This window comes from Aureobasidium namibiae, assembly GCF_000721765.1.
Source record: "Aureobasidium namibiae CBS 147.97 unplaced genomic scaffold scaffold_4, whole genome shotgun sequence".
In the NCBI taxonomy this organism is placed as follows: domain Eukaryota; kingdom Fungi; phylum Ascomycota; class Dothideomycetes; order Dothideales; family Saccotheciaceae; genus Aureobasidium; species Aureobasidium namibiae.
Genome location: NW_013581205.1, coordinates 580217 through 598840, shown reverse-complemented (window position 1 = coordinate 598840; position 18624 = coordinate 580217). Strand labels below are relative to the sequence as shown.

The 18624-nt window shown below is 51.0% G+C and overlaps 7 protein-coding genes across 7 annotated transcripts; 2 read left to right on the top strand and 5 right to left on the bottom strand.

Annotated features, from left to right (window-relative positions):
• Window positions 1–349: 349 nt before the first annotated feature.
• On the bottom strand, window positions 350–2147 carry M436DRAFT_79830 (uncharacterized protein; the record flags this gene model as incomplete). Its single annotated transcript, XM_013574406.1, has 2 exons — window positions 350–1799; window positions 1861–2147. The coding sequence occupies 2 exons, from the start codon at window positions 2145–2147 to the stop codon at window positions 350–352; spliced, it is 1737 nt and encodes a 578-aa protein (XP_013429860.1).
• Window positions 2148–2405: 258 nt separating this feature from the next.
• On the top strand, window positions 2406–3476 carry M436DRAFT_41303 (S-adenosyl-L-methionine-dependent methyltransferase; the record flags this gene model as incomplete). The annotated part of the gene is made up of 1 exon (XM_013574046.1): window positions 2406–3476. One exon carries the CDS (start codon window positions 2406–2408, stop codon window positions 3474–3476), a length of 1071 nt encoding a protein of 356 aa, XP_013429500.1.
• Window positions 3477–4194: 718 nt separating this feature from the next.
• M436DRAFT_41911 (DENN-domain-containing protein) lies at window positions 4195–6462 on the bottom strand (the record flags this gene model as incomplete). Its single annotated transcript, XM_013574156.1, has 2 exons — window positions 4195–5792; window positions 5844–6462. The coding sequence occupies 2 exons, from the start codon at window positions 6460–6462 to the stop codon at window positions 4195–4197; spliced, it is 2217 nt and encodes a 738-aa protein (XP_013429610.1).
• Window positions 6463–8051: 1589 nt separating this feature from the next.
• M436DRAFT_41309 (uncharacterized protein) lies at window positions 8052–9035 on the bottom strand (the record flags this gene model as incomplete). The annotated part of the gene is made up of 2 exons (XM_013574049.1): window positions 8052–8883; window positions 8962–9035. 2 exons carry the CDS (start codon window positions 9033–9035, stop codon window positions 8052–8054), a joined length of 906 nt encoding a protein of 301 aa, XP_013429503.1.
• A 1990-nt stretch (window positions 9036–11025) lies between these two features.
• Window positions 11026–12988, bottom strand: M436DRAFT_40936 (uncharacterized protein; the record flags this gene model as incomplete). Its single annotated transcript, XM_013573981.1, has 3 exons — window positions 11026–11852; window positions 12090–12532; window positions 12585–12988. 3 exons carry the CDS (start codon window positions 12986–12988, stop codon window positions 11026–11028), a joined length of 1674 nt encoding a protein of 557 aa, XP_013429435.1.
• A 1424-nt stretch (window positions 12989–14412) lies between these two features.
• On the top strand, window positions 14413–16029 carry M436DRAFT_79825 (FAD binding domain-containing protein; the record flags this gene model as incomplete). The annotated part of the gene is made up of 1 exon (XM_013574405.1): window positions 14413–16029. The coding sequence occupies one exon, from the start codon at window positions 14413–14415 to the stop codon at window positions 16027–16029; it is 1617 nt and encodes a 538-aa protein (XP_013429859.1).
• Window positions 16030–16484: 455 nt separating this feature from the next.
• Window positions 16485–18452, bottom strand: M436DRAFT_41091 (dihydroorotate dehydrogenase; the record flags this gene model as incomplete). The annotated part of the gene is made up of 2 exons (XM_013574006.1): window positions 16485–16730; window positions 16977–18452. 2 exons carry the CDS (start codon window positions 18450–18452, stop codon window positions 16485–16487), a joined length of 1722 nt encoding a protein of 573 aa, XP_013429460.1.
• Window positions 18453–18624: the final 172 nt, after the last annotated feature.

Below are 18624 nucleotides of genomic sequence, written 5' to 3'. Positions count from 1 at the left end.
GGCGTTTACTGTCACATCTTTTCCTTTTTTTGATTGGGACTTTTCTTTTGGGGAAAAAGAGCGAAAAGCACAGGGACTGGCGTTCGGCTTCAACTTACTTTACGAATACCTTTCGCAGCAGCAGCAGCATTTTATCGCTAATTCGCCCTTGCCTGCCTTGTTCAAAGAGGAGCTGGCTCGTTTTCCACGTTTTTTTCACAAGTGCCTGAATGTTCACATCTCACGCAAGTTGTAGTGATTCGTGGAGTGGGACAAGTCACCTCTGATATCTGTGATAATAGAGAAGTGCTCCTTTGAACGGCTACGTTACAAGGCAGATATAAGACGGCCTGCATCTCTTACTTGCCTCCTAGAGCTCAGTGATCCTGCCCGCACCCAAAACACTCCAAAAGGCAATCTCTCTGCTCTCCTTGGTGCCTTTGGCTGCTCCTGTTGCTGCAGCGTCTTCAGCCGTGACTTCTGCTTCCCACTCCACACGTATGAAAACAGGAATCTCGAGCATATCATCATCTGCGCCCTTGCTCTCGTCCCCAGTCGTGCTCTCTGTCGTGCTTCCTGCTTTTTTGTCAAGTCTACCAGGCACCACCTCTACAACCACCGTGGTCCAATTGCGACCCCTTTCCCACACTTTTCCTGCCTCTGGCTGTCTGTCTTCTGTAGATTGATCCTTTGCCGTGCCACTGGAAATGGCATCTGGATCCCACATGTCGCTCGCAGCACCTATGGGAAACGTCGGGCAGAGGACCGTGACGCGAGATGCTACGTTGCCAGGTGTCGTAGCAGGTGTCGCCAATGTAATTCTTACAGGCTCGAATAGCGGGTTTGTTAGTGTGAGTAGGAACTGCACAGGCAATCCTGGTCTCAACTTCTCATACTCTGTGTTGTGCTGGGCTTGCAGCGCTGCGGGTGTAAGTGCGAATGAGGATGCAGGAGCTGACGAAGCTGTGGGTGAGAGAAGACGTAAAGCCAAGCGTGGAATGTTGTTTTGTGCCAGTAAACGAATCTTGTAGCGCGTGTTTCCCATCTTGGGTTCTGGACGAGCGATGATATGTCGACAAGTGCGGCAACGCTTACTGCGACGTGTCCGTAGAAGTGTGGCAGTGGGCCAAAGATGGTCGGTGAAGCGTACACGGTGGTTGTAAGGATGACTGACTCTCTGCGTCAAGGTTGTTGTTCCCTCGTAGCCCTCAGTGCGGAGCTTGTCAATCACTGTTGCTTCAGCATCATCCGAGTGAGATAGCAATTCAAGGCCCTCCGCCGCATCCAGAGCCTCACGCATGGGCTGGGGTCTTTCGCGTGCTTTCTTCAGGGCGGCGTGAGACAGACCACCATAGATACTCATGATACGCGCTAGACTGTTGGGAGAGTTGAAGTTGCTATTGTCCGAGTATCCTGTCGGACCAGCACTAGAGGCATCTGCCATTTGATCTTTGTAGAAGCGGCTCAAGGTTGCAAACCTATCCTGCGATGGTTGAGAGGAGGGAGGAGTTGAATGTGGCTCTGTTGAAGATAGCTCATCTGTAGGTGCAAGACTAGTCCTAGTAGATCTGGATCTGCCTGGTGAGGGAGAACGGTTTCCTGAGCGCATCCTGACCAGCTGATCGGTGATTTTGGTGGGCTTGTTGAATTGAATACCAACATCTAACGATGACCATTCACAATAGGGGCACGACAAGAAGAAGGGGCCAGTCGGCTGATTAGCGTCCGGAGGAGCCAGATGGTCCTTTGTTGAAGAATCTAGACCGTTGATTGACAGTGGAGAGGTGCAAGTTGGACAACTGTAGCAGTTACGCGTACACCTGATACCATGTCAGTACATGTGAAATGCTAGCAGATAAGAGACACGGGAGCTCACCTTACCTGTTACCATCGCTTTTGACCACACTACTAGGAACTTCAAAAAGACAGCTCGGACAGAACCAGTTCAGGATTTCCTCAGTCCAGCATCTTGGACATCTGATTTGGTGGCATTCGTCACAATAGAGCAATTGCTCATAAGGGTATAGTGAGAAATTGGCGCGAATGTGGTGAGGATTGAAGGTTGTGTCATCGTCGGGGTCCTCAACGGATGATGGGTTGATGGTCGAAGGCGACGTGAATGAGGTGCAAGGACACGCGATGAGCGTGTAAGGAAATGTGGCCGTCATGGCGAGAAGTTCGGATTGCACAGTGACATCCAGAAGCGATGGATGGTGGAAGGAATGCAGGCCAAATTGGCTTTGCTTGATGGCATCGTTTGAAACATGCAGGGTCCAGTTGACAATACGATTGCTCACCGCCCGGCAGAGCGATGGTGCTAGACCGACGGTTCAATGACGATGATGCTCACCAAATCTGGGGAGAGGTCGAGGTTTCTGAGAGTCGATGGCGACAACAGCATTTGCTTCAAATCAGGTACCTTCAAGATGCGTCTCAGCTATATCGCCCGCCGAGTGCAATGCGCTTCCCGCCCCCGAACCTTGAACCTGTGCAGCCGACGAAACTACGCAGTGCAACAACCTGGCGCCCCTAGCATCTCGGTCTTTTCAAACGAAGCCAAGCAGCAGCAACGCTCTCGAGCCGCCGCCGACATTGAGGAATCAAGAGCCACGGATTATCTGAGAGATGAGGTCGCCACGCGGCTGACTGGCCGTCTCCTTGACATCAACCGCAATTTTGACAAAGTCCTAGACTTCGGTGCCAATTCCTGCAACATCGCTCGAGTCCTCACATTACCCGACCCTGATCAGGACTCTGCCAGACCAGTTTCGGAGCCTTTGAGCTCAAAGATCGGCCATCTGACATGTGCCGACTCCAGCGAGGCCATGCTGCATCGCGACCAAAACGAGCCTTTCAACAACGACATCTCCCTTACACGCCATATCCTCCAGAACCCAGAGACTCTCCCCTTCGAAGCCAATTCCTTCGATCTGGTCCTCTCATCCATGAGCTTACACTGGATCAACGATCTGCCGTCTGTCCTTTCTCAGATCAACAACGTTCTCAAACCCGATGCCCCTTTCATTGCCGCCATGTCTGGCGGTGACAGCTTGTTCGAACTGCGTGGCTCTTTACAGCTCGCCGAGCAGGAGCGTCTAGGAGGTATCGGTACTCACGTCTCACCACTTGCTGACGTTCGTGACGTCGGTAATCTCCTTACCCGCGCCGGCTTCAAGCTACTTACAGTTGATGTCGACGACATCATCGTCGACTACCCTAGCACAATGCACTTGATGCGTGATCTTCAAGCCATGGGCGAGTCAAATGCTGCATTGAAGCGCACTCCTGGACCTATATCAAGAGACGTTCTGCTGGCCACTGAGGCAATCTACAAAGAACTGTATGGAAATGAGGATGGTAGCATCCCTGCTACATTCAGAACCATTTACATGATCGGCTGGAAAGAAGGCGCAAACCAGCCAAAACCGCTAGAAAGAGGCACTGGAGAGATCAACATCAAGGATATACTTGAAGGTGGTGGTTCCTACAACGGATAAGATATACTTGGCTTGACTGTACATGATCAAAATAATGATAACGAGTGCAAAATACATCAGAAACCTCACATGCTTTGACTCCGTCTGTGAATACATTGTTCTGCCACTGACTCTAGGTCAGATAAAGTTGGTCTATTTGCGATTGTAGATAAAAGCAACTACAATAAAACTGACGGAAAATTGACCAGCGAGCACTGCCAAGCCTGGACAAACAACAATTCAATGTGTTTCGCATCAGCACGCGACCATTCTTTCTCCTGTCTGTTCGTGACATCAAATCATCAAACTTCTGTCTAGACAAGCGACATATTGTTCTTCTGCGAATAATTCTCTCCAACGGAAAGCCGAAAACTTTGATCAATCGTCAGAGCCTCTGTCTGGTTTTCTGTAGAGTCGCCGGCTGGTCACAAGATGGAGATGGTGCCATCGTGAGTCAACACCCCCTTACTGTCGTCGAACTCTCCTGACATTTTAGTTCCATGATTATCTCTACAAGGCTGGCACTGATGGCGGCGCCGACGCTGCCCAGGAACTGAACAATGGTATCAGGAGCCATGTCGCAGAATGCTATCCGGATCGTAACACATCTGGCTACGACATCATGGTTCAGATCTTCTACAACATGGAAGGACTCTCTCATAAACTGAGAAGCTCGGGCATTTTCAAAAATTCCAATGAGATGGCACCATTTGCTAGAGCCTTCTCCCTTAATAAATCTCTATTCAGCTTCATTGATGTTGGCAGTGGCAAAGAGAGAGCTTGTTGACGGGTGCTCGCTTCCTCGAGAGGTAGTTCTAAAGTTTAGGAAGGCATTGAGGATGATGCTGCGATTTTGGATAGGCACGGGTAATTCTGAGAAAGCTGCAGAGTTGGCTCCGACCAAAGATGCCAGACTCGATGGAGTGGCTCTTTGGCTGTAAATCTGAGGGTTTTCGGAAGAAAAGGCGTCATTGGGGAAAGTCTCGATGGCGTACGAGGGAGGTCCGACAGGTACGCCGTAACGTATGTGGTGGGCTGCGACTGCTTGTAGCGAAGCGACGAGCTTTCTGCGCTGCTGGCGAGGCAGGAGCGTTGGTCTAGCCGTGCTTTCGATAGTATCCTGGTCCAGGTCCACAAGCACAAAATCATCATCAGGAAATTCAAGGTTCTCATATCTTCGCTCTACACCCACAATGTAGGGACAAGGAGCTTCAAGAGCTTGGATCAGACGTGCTGGAAGGACAGGAATAAACACTCCAGCCCACTTCAGAGGGTAGATCAGACTGGTGATGGCAGCGCTCGCAAGATGCAGCATAGATGTGTGCGAGGAGAGCAAGATAATGCGTGATTCCGAGAGGACATATTCGAACAACGTAACAATGTTGTTCAAAGAAAGGGACCGGAAGAGAGCGTAGATGTCGGCGTTTCGTGAACCTGGAATTTCGTTCTCGGCCTCTTTCCTGGCGTACAAGCGCAGCTCACGTATGGCGACTTCGATCTGGGTGCTCGAAGACATGGGACTGGGAGCTTCTACGCACAAGTTGACGACGTATCGTTCAAGCGGCTGCCACATGCCGATCTTGGGAGAGCTTGGTGGTACGCGAAGTACGGCACCGTTTGTCATGGGCGTAACAATGGCCTTGAGCCACTCTTTCCAGAAGCTCGTCATGGCGCCATCCTTGCCGAGCACTCCATAGCATCGCGGGATCCAGAAGCCACTCTCGCCATCAGTAAGACCTTCAATTTTAGAAGCGGCTCCATGTCGCACAGGGCGCAATAGATCAGCCATAAGAGAGATTTTCTCCTCGACTGCGCTGATCTGATCATCGAGCGTGTCCCTCTCAACCGAGCCTTGGGCAGCATTGGGTAGTTCGGCTAGTAGTCTCGAAAGTTTTGCCCTTTCAGCTGCCAGACGTTCTCCCAAGCTGCTTGCTAGTTCCCTCTCTTCGTCGCTCATGTTTGCCTTTCGCCATGCTTCGCATTGCCGCTCGAGCTCGACCGACGCAGTTTCGTTCAGCGGCATCCACACTGTCACACAAATAGCATGCAGCTTGGAACCGTCTCCTGTTGTCATGGCAAAGCCGTGCCAGGTCGATCGCGGACGCTCGTCGGACGAAACGACTACGACGTCGTTGGGGAAGGCAAACATAGGCACATAGTCGGGGAAAGGGCATCTTCGCTTCGTCTCGTTATCTTGGGCTTTTGGTGGGTATCTGTCAAGCAGAACGGGTTCGTATCGTCGTTTCAGGGGGTGCATGTCGGGCGAGGCTTTGAAGGGTTTCGGCGTGGGAATAACAGAGTTGTAGCCGCTCAGGCGCTTGGATGTGCGTGTAGAAGCTGGAATGACTTGGTCAATTGGTGGGCTTGTCGGTGTGCTGGAATACTCACGTTGTCTCGATACGGAGACCGAGGGTTGTCTCTTCATGCTGTTCATGGTCGACAGACGCCTCCTTAGTCCTCCAATGCCGCCCTTCTGTGCCGCATCTTTTGCCGCATCTTCTGCGCTTGTGATGCGTACTGTTCGCGGTCTAGACTTTGGTGTCCGCGAAGCTTGCGGTACCACGGCTCCTGCCTGCACCTGAATCTCCTCAAGAAAGTTCTCCCTCTCCGAAGCAAACTTGCGAAGCGCAATCTCAAAGTCTTCGTCGCTGAGAGCCGGAGTCTCTGTTTGTATACCCTTGATGGTCGCACTGCTTCGATTGCTGGGCGTGGGTTTGAAATCACCAGGGCCAATGACACTGCTAATGCTCTTGCGCGCCTCCCAGCTGTAGCGAGACGACCCCCTTTTGGCGCCGACTGTGTTGGGCGAGTTCGGTGTCGAAGGCCTGGGCGATGTGGTGCTGTCTGTCTCGAGGGCAATGTCTTCCTCAATCGTCTCGTCTACCGGTGGGGGAGATGCGGCGGCATGTTCTCTCTCGTCGTAGATCTGGGTCGACTCTATGCCGGATATGAAAAAATAGTCTGCTAGCGGGATCGAAGTTGATTCCTTGGTCTTTGTGGGCGCCATGTGTAATTATGCTAAATAGTTGTGGTTGTATGTTGTGTTGTGTATTATTCCATTGATGGGAGGGGTGCGGCGTGTGAGAGAGTTGGGGATATGCAAAGGAGTGACTATGGATTGGGAGTGACGGTAGATGATGCTTGAGTTTCCAGGGGGTTCGTGAGGCTTTCGTGACGGACAACGGTCGTCGTGAGGAGAAAAAGTTAGGGTTGAGTTTGTTGAGCAGGTTACTCGCAGGAAAGCTGGCAGTGGCTTTGGGACTCGGTGAACAACAGTGAAAGACAAAAGACGACAGGGCAGCAGAGGGGGTTCGCAAATGCTAATATCCAAGCCGTGGGCAGAAGCGACCAAAAACTCCTGACGATCGTTTTGACGTGGTTTGCTGGCCGTCAAACGGTTCTGTTTCGAGAGAAAAAAGGTCGAGCAGGCGTGGCAGTTGTGGAAGCACAAGGCACGACGGTTTCCCTGAATGCCGGGTGGTTTATGCTGCTCGCCCGCTGCCCGCCATTATCCTGAAATCTATCAAAGGCGCACACTACAGCCAAGGGCTCAAGAAACTTTGGCCCGTCTGTGCGCGACTGGGCTACACTGGAACCGAACTCCTTTGACCACGATACGATACGATTCCACCCTGACGCCGTGTTCGATTCCTGATAGATTGCAAACGCGTCCTGCTACCTATCTTGACTGGCATCCATGCACTCGTAAGCGCGCGCGCGCTATGGCGAGCGATTCTTGCCTTTGCTACACACCCTCTGCTCCCTCCGTCGCAGCCTGCCCACACTCAAACAAGTATAGCAGCAGCGTTGGGGAGCCCGTGTCCGTGTCGTGTCCCGAACCTGTCCATCACTTTACTTTTCTCCTATGTTTTGGCCAGGCCAAGCCGACCGGCTAACCACGAATACGGCCTTTAAGTGGTCCTCTACCCCGTTTCGGACGGACCCTTTCTTCCTTCTCCACTTGTTGCTGCACACAGGATCGGCAATAATAAACATCCATTCTTTGCAAGCCGCAATTTCCTGAGAGCTTATCATCGTGCGCCTCATCATGCCTGCGCCTCTCTATCAGAGACAAGAGTTATGTGTGATAGATACTACGCGCCCCTTCCGCATCCCCCTTGCACACCCCCAGAGGGAGAGCGCACGTGGAATCTCGCCTGGTCTGTGGTCTGAACTCTTGAAAGCACAAACGAGATCTGCGGAGGGTGCCCCTCATGTTTCAAGCTAGCACCTCTCCCACTCGGCCAACGGATACCTTGACAAAAATCCTCCGCAATCGTCGTCGACATAGAAACGCGATACGTATTTGAACCACACTTTCGAGTGCGCCTCAGTGTGGCTGCTAGCCCTTCCCGCCGTGTGCAATCACCACGTCGATTCAGTCTGGGACTGACGTGAATCAGTTTTATTTCTGTCTCACGGCTGACCGGCAACCATAACCAACCATGGACCCTGGTCGGCTGAGACAAATTTTGTAGCACTCCGAGGATTGAGTCAACCACGCCCCTCCCGACGTCTCATCCATCTAACGCGCTGAGTATGATGCAAATAAACTTCGAGTGTTAATCAAACAATCAACCCAATGGTTCATCGTCATCACTTGGCTCTACTGGCCAGCCAGCCTGTTGTCAAGCTGCCCTCTTCCCCCATTGGGCTTCTCCAGTCGACATGTAGCTGCGCGAGGATCGTTCTGCCATTCTTTTCGTCCAGCTCCTCGCCCTGAATCTGTTGGAGAGTGAAGGCGACTTGCATGACATCCTGGGGGTTCAATATCGGCCTGTCTTCAGTCTCATTCCAGTTCAGACTTCTGCTGGTTAGGCCTTGGGCCGTGCTAACAGTGACTTCTTCCAAGACGACCGACTTCTCGGTGAGGTTCTCGAGTTGAGCTTCTAACACGAATCTGTGCGTGTCTGGCGCGTCTTTCTTGGCAGCAAGATCGCCTACCTTTGTTCTTACACCGAGTGCAGGCTGTGCGACAAATTGATACAGTTTTCTGAACGTTCGCTTGTTCGTAACGTCATCTCGCGTCTCCTGGTAGGTGACAGTGACGGCCAGAACGTGAGGGCCGTCTTCGCGCAACTCATGCCGTACAATCCGCTGCAATGTCTGTGCCGGCTGGACGTCTTGTTCTTGTGCAGCATCTGGACCTTCCAGCGGCAACGCGATGCTGCCGCTCGGCACTTGAAGTTCGGCACTTAGTTGGACGTCTCGTATGACTACAGAGGATGAGGGCGGCAATTCGTTGTTGGCGCAGAGGGTGCAAGAGAAAACAGTGCCGACGTAGGCCGCGCCAAAAGCAGGAGGTAGTGCCAGTAACGGTGAGAGCGGAAACGCATCTGCTGGCGCGGCAGGATATGGTAATGACGCTTTTGCGACGGGATCAGTGCCTGGAAGCGTATGTGCCGGCGACAGTGATGGATGTGATAACCTGCGTGCGCGAGAGAATCTCCTGTCAGCAAGCGTCTCGTCGAATACAGCATGAGAGCCAGGCGGTCATTTAACTTACCTTAACACCTTCAAGCTGACGCTATGCGGCGACGCGCCGGCGCCGGCGACACTTCCAGCACGCGTTTGGGCCATAGCCTGTGCCAGACAGCGGAAGTGGACTTGACGCGAACGAGGGACTCGATTCAGAAAGGGTTGTGAAAGAGATTGATGTCTCCGTTGCTCACGATCGTCTTTCCCAAAGATACGCAATTCCCACGCGACGACTGTCAATCCACAGAGAGCCGGCATCCGAACGAGTGGCCCAAGCTCAAGCTCTCTCCGTGGAACCCCTGTAGCCCGCGTCACTCACATTTGGCCAAGTGCTCTTTCTGTTTACCCCTGTCATAAATCTATCGTTCCCCCTCCTCATCTCTCGAGTACCCTGATCAGCCTGCACAGCATGCTTGATCTTTGATGTACGCCATGGGTCTCTGTCACCATCTCCAGGGCACCTGAAATTGTTGATTAACCCGAGCATCAATCACATCTTGACCTTGGAGGAATGATCAGCTTTGCGTCCTCCACACTCTATTGTCTCAGGTAGAACACCTGTAGTGCAACCATCTTCGCTTCCCTCTCCTCCTTCCAGTATCTAAGCACCATCTACCACAAACCAATAGATCTTCACACCATTGGATACCATTCTATGTCTCTCCATTGCTTCCATAATCAACACCGCCACAATCCGCAAATCACTTCACGCAACTGCCTCCGTCCGAATGCCGTTTCTAGAATCTCACACGCACCCCCTTTTGAATCTTCCCCCGATCATGCTAGTAGATTGTTTCCTGTAAACGTTCTTGCAGATCAAAGTCTTTTTTTCTTCCCACCCCCGTTACAACTATACCTATCCGCCGTGCAGGATACAAAACAGTAAGATTTGTGGCTTGCTTGCTTCCTGACTCGCTTTCTTTTTCTTTGTATAGGTTGTAAGCCCCCTTTTAACATGTGCGTCTTTTCAGTTTGCTGCTTGAACTGCTTTGGGTTCATGCATGGTGGACGGTAGATGTGTAATGTTATGTATCTTTTGACATGTATACGCCAAACGAGAGGGGGAAGGACGACGAGGATGGGACGATGGAAATGGCATATGCTATTTATGGTAACCTTGATGATCATCTGTCTTTTGCTATCTTTGGATACGCGAAATGGCTCTCCACGATCAAAGACTTTTCAAGATAAATTGTCCTTTTTCGGCTGTGTGTCTTGTGCCGAGCGAGTTGACTGCTTGGAAGTAGGAAGGCTGTAAGTAGATATTGACCTGTGACTATTGTCTCAGGCAAGTATATCCATCCATTAGTAGGGCAGTAGCGCTCCAGGAGAGCGAAGATCACTTTCGAGTATGTCTTGATCCGGTTGTTGCATGTTTAGCACTCGAACCATGGGGCAAGTAGATGATTGTGTATGAGCAGATAGGTGTGGCTTCGGCTTAATATCTGGCATGTCCACGCATATGTATTGTTCAAGAAGAAGTATACAAATCGCCGATTGAGGAACATAGACTAACAGAAACAAATCCTAGTCAAAGCAAACAAAAATAGCTGTATATGTGCTGATCTGACGAACACCTCACAAACTCCTTTGGATTGCCATTCGTGTAGATGAAGTGTTGATCTGGACATCACTCCAGTCAGGACCAGTACCTATAGGCGACACTGATCGATTGTCTCCTTGTCCCGCTCCTCCAACACTCTGTCGATCAACCAAGGTGACATTGGAACCAGAAGTTTGAGGTGTAGTGGCAGGTCTCAGGGCATTCATCTCATGCTCTTCTTCGTCTCTCACTGGTGTCGTAGGTCGAGATATCTTTGGAGCAGGATGGTCTACAGCAGTCAAGGCATATCCTTCTGGGAACCACTCAAGCTTAGCTATTGTTTCACTAGCTACATCCAATGAGTGAGCGTGGTTTTGGGTTCATAGATGACGTTGAAGCGCTTCGTCTGGTCCATGTACCATTGTAGCTATACTGTTGGCTTTCCAACTTGGCACGTGGGCTTTGTGCGCCTCTACGATCGAGAGTATGAAGAAGATGGTACCGACTGGAAGGAAGATGTTAGTACGTAAAAGCGTGATTGTGTGGGCTTTATGACTTACTTGTGATCAAAGACAAAGGTAGAGTCAAGAAAGCCCATCTGACTTGATAGAATCTGACCCATTGCTTTGCTGTGCCCGAAACAGGTTCTGTACCCAGGTTGCGTATCGCGTTGCTCATGCTTTTCGCTACGGCATCGAATGTCGCAGTTGTGTTTGTCTGGTCGAAAAGTGGTTGGAGAATTGGGCTACCGTAGGTATAGAGTGTAGTCTGATTGTCCTGGACGGCTTTGACTGTTGCATTATCGTTGTCTTGTTTGATCAACGACGTCAAAAAGTCGACTGTACTAAGCAGAGTCTTTTGCGTGATATTGAAACTGCCTACATCGCCTCTTTTTAATCCAGCAGGATCCAAAGCGTAATCGTCGCGAAGTAAGAATGTGTCATGATGGATTGGATTCGAATCATTGGTACCAGGATCAGCTTTAAGTCCATAGGGATGGTACATCGTCTGATTTACACTTGACGAAGGTAGCCACGATTCGGGTAATTTCTTCGAAACACTTGCCACTACTTGCTCGAATAGAGTGTTGTTGACGACAGAAGAGTTGTAGACGTTGAGGACTAACTCGAGTCCACACTCCGTGGCGGACGCAGCTGCAGCATCCCAGTCTACACTACCTGGAGTGTGGCCATCGTCGGCCCGAATGATCGTAAACGCAGCCAGCAGTGTCTGTGAGTCCTTGAAGTTGATTGTGAGATTTGCATCGGCCACTACTGCTGCTTGGAGGACAGCAAAAGTGTTTGCGTTGCGCCATTGTTCGTTCGTATTTGTCAAAGTTAAGTCGAGATGTTCCAGCGTCCAATCCGTCCACATCGCTGAGGACTGTGATGGGGTCGCCGAAGATGATTGAAAACTGGAGGATGCCCTTCTAGCCAGTCCTGTAGTCGCTCGAGTCACTGTAGATCGAATTGGTGCTACCAAGGAATCAAGAGGCGATGTGTCACCAAAGGCTGTCAGAGCCGTCGTAAGTGGCGCCGCGGTAGGATACATCGCCATCTCCGTAGCAGCGTCGGACTCAGAAGTGTCCGTCGAGTCAGTAGCGCTCGATGGACTCGCTCGAGATGGTTTTCCAGGTGTAGTTGTCTTTGTTTGGCCTGTGTTTTCTGGATCTGTCCTCTTCAAGTGATTAGAGATATCAAAGCAAGTACTCCGTACAGCTATCGATACATATTCAGGCCACGTGCAGTTACCAAATATACAAGTGAAGGACACGTTCTGGTACCCATGGCTTCCTGCTGCGTTCAGTCCGTCATAAAGTGAAGCACTAATGGCAAAATCAGGCGTGGTGTCAATCTTAGGATATCTGGTCTTGTAAGTGGAGATGCATTGGGTACCACCGTCGAACCGTCTCGAGCTGCTGATAGTAGCGCTAGGGCCGCCGGTATTGGATGGGTCAATGTCGACGAGTCGTCCGTAGTCGGAGATGACTGCTTGGAGGAAAGGCTCAACTATGAACCCGAGAGCTACGACAAGTGCTCCTGCAGAAACCAGATGTCTGGGACAAGTGTCAGACATGATATACAACTAGGTGATCAATGAAGACTTACTGTCCCTTCATGCGCCATAGGAGTCTGAAACTTTCAACTGTGTCGTGGCTCCCAGCGTTGATGGATTCGAATGTGCTCAGGGTGCCGGATCTCTTTCGAAACCATGTCCACTTTCCCTGAGCAAGAGCAGCAGAAACTGCCATGAGGAGGGTTGACTTGAAGACAGTTCCGAGCGCCGAAGCAACTGTGTTGATAGAGATGTAGTAATGCCAACTGTCAGTGCGGTGGTGGTTATGGGCAGCGAGAAGGGCGACGATGAGGACTGCGCAGACAGCGCTACATGTTAGACAGAATGCTTCAATGTACCATGTCGTCTCTAGCCGCCTCGAGATATTTGAGGATCGCCCCTGGTGCTTCTTGTCACCTACGGCCGTTGTTGTTCGAACTTTGGGTATGCTTTTCATCACAGTAAGCTTCGTTATCATGTATGAATTTTGGGGAAGCTAGACATACGTAGATGACGACGACTGCGAGGGTATGTTTGTCGAAGACAGAAGAGGTTCTTGGGGAGCAACAGTAGGATGCTCTTGCGAAGCATCAAGATTGCCGTGATGGCTAGATTGAGACATGCTGCGAGAACGTGAGAAAGGCGGTACCGGAAGCGTAGGAGGTCGGCTCATGATGATAGATGTGTTTCTTCCAGCAGGTGTGTCTCATTAGTACTAGAATAAGGGGAGTAGGAAAATCATCTGGCATCTCCGTCGCGTGTTCTATGGTATGGCGGCTGGACAGAGATATTGCCTATTTTGCCCCATGTCAGCAAGGCTACGGCACCGGTCTGCAACCAGTTTGACAAGGGCATTCTCGCGCGGCAGGTATGCTCGATTCGCAAGAGCAAAGCAGCGAATTGTAGCCGCGCATTCATAGATAACTAACCTGGAGTTGCGCCTCTTCTTGTTCTTATAGGTCAAGCTATATGTACATGCATGACAAAGTCACGACATGTGATCAGTAGGGGAGAACATTGAGGCGCTGCCAGGCTGTGCCTTCAGATAAACTATTGAAAATAGCAGGATACCAAGAGAACTTATGCAATATCGGCGAAATCCTCCATGGATCAAGACAGAAGAACGATTTCAAAAGATACTGCGATGTTCATGTATCGGCATGATTGCACACTGCCTCATTCTACAGGCAGCCGGTGGCGTAAAAAACGACATGGACAGAGTGACTGACAACGAGATTCTACGCAACGCACTCAGGCAGTTGGTTCCGCGTACCCAGCCTGAAGTATCCTGTGGTGTGATGATGGTCTCTGGAAGTGCGAGATGGAGGACATGGGTGGAGCACGAAGGAAGTCTGGTCGTTACTAACATGTGACAGACGTTCTCAACAGATCAGGGTGCCAAGCGTGTCGTTCTCAATCTACCACGCCATCCCAGTGTAGAACTCTCTCTTTCAAACACTATTGTCATTGGATATAGCGGGCTTGAAGGAAGACTCTCTTCACCAGGTATCGATTGCCAATGGGCATATTCCAATTCGCTGCAAACGTGCTCTGAGATCAACTCTTGCCGACAGCTCGGAAGCTTCGGCTGTTAACAGCCAAAGTACTGACATCACCGAGGGCTACTCGGAACCAACCATCTCAATCAAATAGACAAGACGTGGTCTACATTCTTTACCAACCAATCTTGCAAGCCAGTATTATGCCACTACAGCCAATCGCTTCTTCGAATCGCCAAAGTCTCGATCGAAGTAACGTATATAAAATCATATTGGCCTCGCAGCCTCCAAACGGACGTATACAAATCGAACGATCATCCGACCTTTGAAAGGAGCTTGTACACAAACCTGCTGTGTCAAGCCAGACCGAAGTCACAATAGCATGTCGGAAAACTACCGAGCCCATGAGGCTCACATCGAGCGAACACAGCGGGTTGCAACTCAAGTTCGCTCTTTCTATGACCGAAAGGAACCATTCAGGATCTTCCACGGTAGCACAAGCAGCACACGAAGCCAGGAGAAAGATCACAAGAAGATGATATCCACCAGTGACTTCACCGAGATATTAAAGATTGATCCCGAGAAGCGGATTGCAATTGTGGAGCCAAATGTCTCTATGGAGAAGTTGGTCGATGCCACATTGCCATATGGACTTGTGGCTCCTGTCATCATGGAGTTCAAGAATATCACTGTTGGTGGTGGGTTCAGCGGGACTTCTGGTGAGAGCTCGTCTTTCAGACATGGAGTCTTCGACAACATTGTCAACAGCATCGAAATTGTGCTGGGAAATGGAGAGATTGTGCGTGCTTCCCGCTCCGAGAACTCAGATCTATACCATGGTGCAGCAGGCTCTTTCGGAACTTTGGGTGTCGTGACCGAGATCGAGGTTCAGCTAGTCGAGGCTGGCAACTTCATGGAGCTCGAGTACACAGAGGTCACCAGTGCTGTAGGCGCAGTGGAGTGCATCGAGTCCTACACGGCCGACGACAAGATCCAATATCTGGACGGCATCATGTTCTCCAAGAACAGCGGTCTGATCATCGCAGGTCGCATGGTCAACACGCCCACTGCAGGCTGCCCAATCACAAAGTACCTCTCAAGATCCGACCCCTGGTTCTACGTCCACGCCCAAGAAATCCTCGAACACAGAATCCACTCCTCAAACTCCCGTTCTGTAACAGAAGTGGTACCCATCAAAGACTACCTTTTCCGCTTCGACAGAGGCGCCTTCTGGGGCGGCTACTACGCCTTCAAGTATCACTTTGCCCCTTTCAACAAACTGACCCGCTACCTCCTCGACGACCTCATCCACACAAAGACAATGTACACCGCTCTCCACAAATCAGGACTTGCAAACGAGTTTATCGTCCAAGATATCGGTTTCCCCTACGCCACAACACCAGACTTTATAGACTATCTCGACGAAGAGCACAGCCTCTATCCACTCTGGCTGTGTCCCTTGAAACTCAATGCTCCCTATCCACTCACACCAAAAGGAAAACACTACTCGCAAGAAAGCCTTAGAGTCATCAACGTAGGAGTCTGGGGTCCTGGCCCTCGCAACCGCAACGACTTCATTGCTGCAAACCGCGCCATCGAGGCAAAAACCAAAGAACTCGATGGCCTAAAATGTCTATACGCCCATGCCTTCTACACAGCCCCAGAATTCTGGGATCTCTACGACAAAGAACACTATGATGCTTTACGTCAAAAGTACCATGCAACTATGCTTCCGTCGGTATTCGACAAAGTGACCAATAACGGGCCTCCGGAGGAAAACTCTGTGTTTGAGAGACTGAAGAACACCAGGCCGGTGAGGGGGATTTATGGCGCTTTGTGTGTGTTTTGGGGTGGGCATTTGCCTTATGCCAAGGTGCATCAAGGATTGAGCATTGTGTTATCGCCGTTGTTGCTGCTCATGTTTGCGACTGCATGGGTGGTGTCGTTTGGGAAGGATTTGTTAGGACTGGAGGGCAGGGCAAAAGTGCATGTTGAGTAAGAAGACAAACAAAGGAAGACCAAGCGTTCTCATTCATTGTGGTGAGAAGGGGTTAGATGTGTACATCCATTTAGAGTAGCTTTCATATTATGACTTGATGGCCACAAAGATGACAACACACCCATGACGCTCTGGGCGGGTCAAGATCTCCAGGTTTTCAGAGTTGGCGAAGTCGGGAAGAAAAGAATGACATACGTTCACGCGAGCAAGATCGAGAGATATGCTGTTGAGCAAGAGAATGGATGCACAATCTCAAGCAACCGCAAATTAAGAAATCCAGTGTAAAGCTTTGAAGAGCATCGCCCACACTCTACGTCAGCGCAAAAAGCATGGTCTCGAAGAGATCCTTCTCGAGAAAGTAAGGCATAAGAAAAAAGGATGCAAATTCTAAACTCTCTGTACTGTACAAAATCCTGTCCCCCCATCCTTCCTTCCCGATCCTCGCCTTTCAATTCCTATCGCTCATCTCTGGGCTTCGAAGAAGGCAACTTCTTCTCCTCTCCGTGGATTTCCTCTCTCATCTCCTGTTTGATCCTCGTGATCGTGCCTGCACCTCCATACACCATAGCCGTATACACCATAGCCACACTCGCACCTGCGTTCAGCACTTCCAAAGCTTGTTTGCCATTGGTGATGCCACCAGTCGCAAAGATGACTTTTTCCTTTGTGGGCAGTTGGGCTGGTGTGCTGAGGGAATTTGCCTTTGGTGGATGCGAAGAGGTAGATGTAGAGGTTGGAGTGGTGGAGTCGGATATTTTTGAGACGGCAGAGGAGACGGTGGATTCGATGGGCGAAGAGGAGGATGTGACTACTGCTGGAGTAGTCGTGGGAGTGGAGGAGCCAGGGAAAGGGATGTGGTTGTCTGGGATCTGGATGATGGATTGGTTGCGGCTGTCCTTGTCGGCATCCTCGGTCTTGGGCTTCAAGTTCTTGAGATCGCGTTCCACGCTTGATTCGATGGCAGACTTTGTCTCGGCATCCAAGCTGTTGGGAGCTGCGCTCTTGGTCGAGTCCGACTTTTGCTGCAGTTGTTGTCTGATCTTAGCTTTCATGGCTTCGGTCTCGAGCTGAAACTCTGACTTTTCGGGTTGCTTGGGCGCTTCAATTTTCTTGGGCTCGGCTTTGGTCTCAGATTCAGATTTGGGCTTGCTCTCGTTGGGTCCCTTATCCAATGTGGTTCTGTACTTCTTGACTAGAGCAACGGTGCGCTCGAACAGTTGGGGACCAGAGTAGCCACCAGTCTCAAGCAAGATGTTCTGCTCCTTTTGAGAAAGTTGGTAGCCGAGGGGTAGAGGGTCGGGACGCTTGTTGGTAGTGTTTCCGACAATGATACCGTCGACACCGCTAGCCCAGACAGCACCACAGATGCCACTGACTTGCTCATCGCTGTCCTCGTCGGGGGAGACCTTGACCATGACAGCAGGCTTCGTCTTGCGGTCAGTAGCTTGTGCAGCATCGACAACGGCAGTCAGGATCTTAGTCAATGGAGCAGCCTGCTGCAAGTTGCGCAAACCAGGAGTGTTTGGTGACGAGACATTGACGACCAGGATGTCCGCGTACTTGGCAAGTTGGTTGACACAATAGACGTAGTCTTGGGCAATAGCATCGATGTCGTTGTCGGGAGTGACCTTCATCTTTGCGACCTGAACAGCAAGCAGGCGACCGGGCATTTGACTGCCAGGGGGCACGCCAGCGTGACCATCCAAGACAGACTGCTCTGCGACGGGGTCAAGACCAAGACCGAGGGCATATGCAAACTCGCGCAGTCGCTGGCGAAGACGAGTAGCCACACTGTCGGCACCTTCAGAGTTGAGACCGTAGCGGTTGATGACGGCGTTCTGCGAAGGAATGCGCCAGACACGAGGCTTGGGGTTGCCCTCTTGTGGTCTAGGGGTGATACCGCCAACCTCAACAATACCAGCACCGAAACCCAGGACGACGTCAGGGATATCGGCGTTCTTGTCCAGACCAGCAGATGTTCCAATGGGGTTGTCCAAGACGTGTCCAAACACCTCGACCTTCAAGTCTCCATTCAGGTCCGGGTTGCCTCTTTCACGGGGGTGCAGACCGACAGAGTATAAGGCCTTGAGGGCCTTGTTGCCAGCTCTGTGGGCGTCTTCGGCATCGGGGTAGATGGTGCGCAAGACACGCGGGACGAGCCATTGGTGGAAGGTTGCTCGTGTGTCTGTAACGTAGAGGTATCCAAATCCAAGGACGGCGAGAATCGAGGTTCCGACTAGCAGATTCTTGATGCGGGTAAAACCTGAGCGTGCGTCTCCGACGATCTCGTTGCGAGCGACCTCTTTCTTGAGCTCGCTCGATGCATGGCGCACTTGTTGGAATTGGCGAAAGGTTGGTCGCGCATGGAATTGGACAGCATTCCGTGCCGCCTGCGCGCGGGACCACTGCAATTGACCTCTCATCATGCCGTGCGCAGATTCTAAGAATGCTGTTCAGAGTGTCTAGTCATCATCAAGATGGCATCGCCCGCCGACCTTCGGGGGTTCGCCAAGACCGTCCTCCGCATTCGACTCCGCAACTCTCCGCCAATGCTAGATTGATTCAAATGCTGACATGAACATCAAAGAGCCGAAA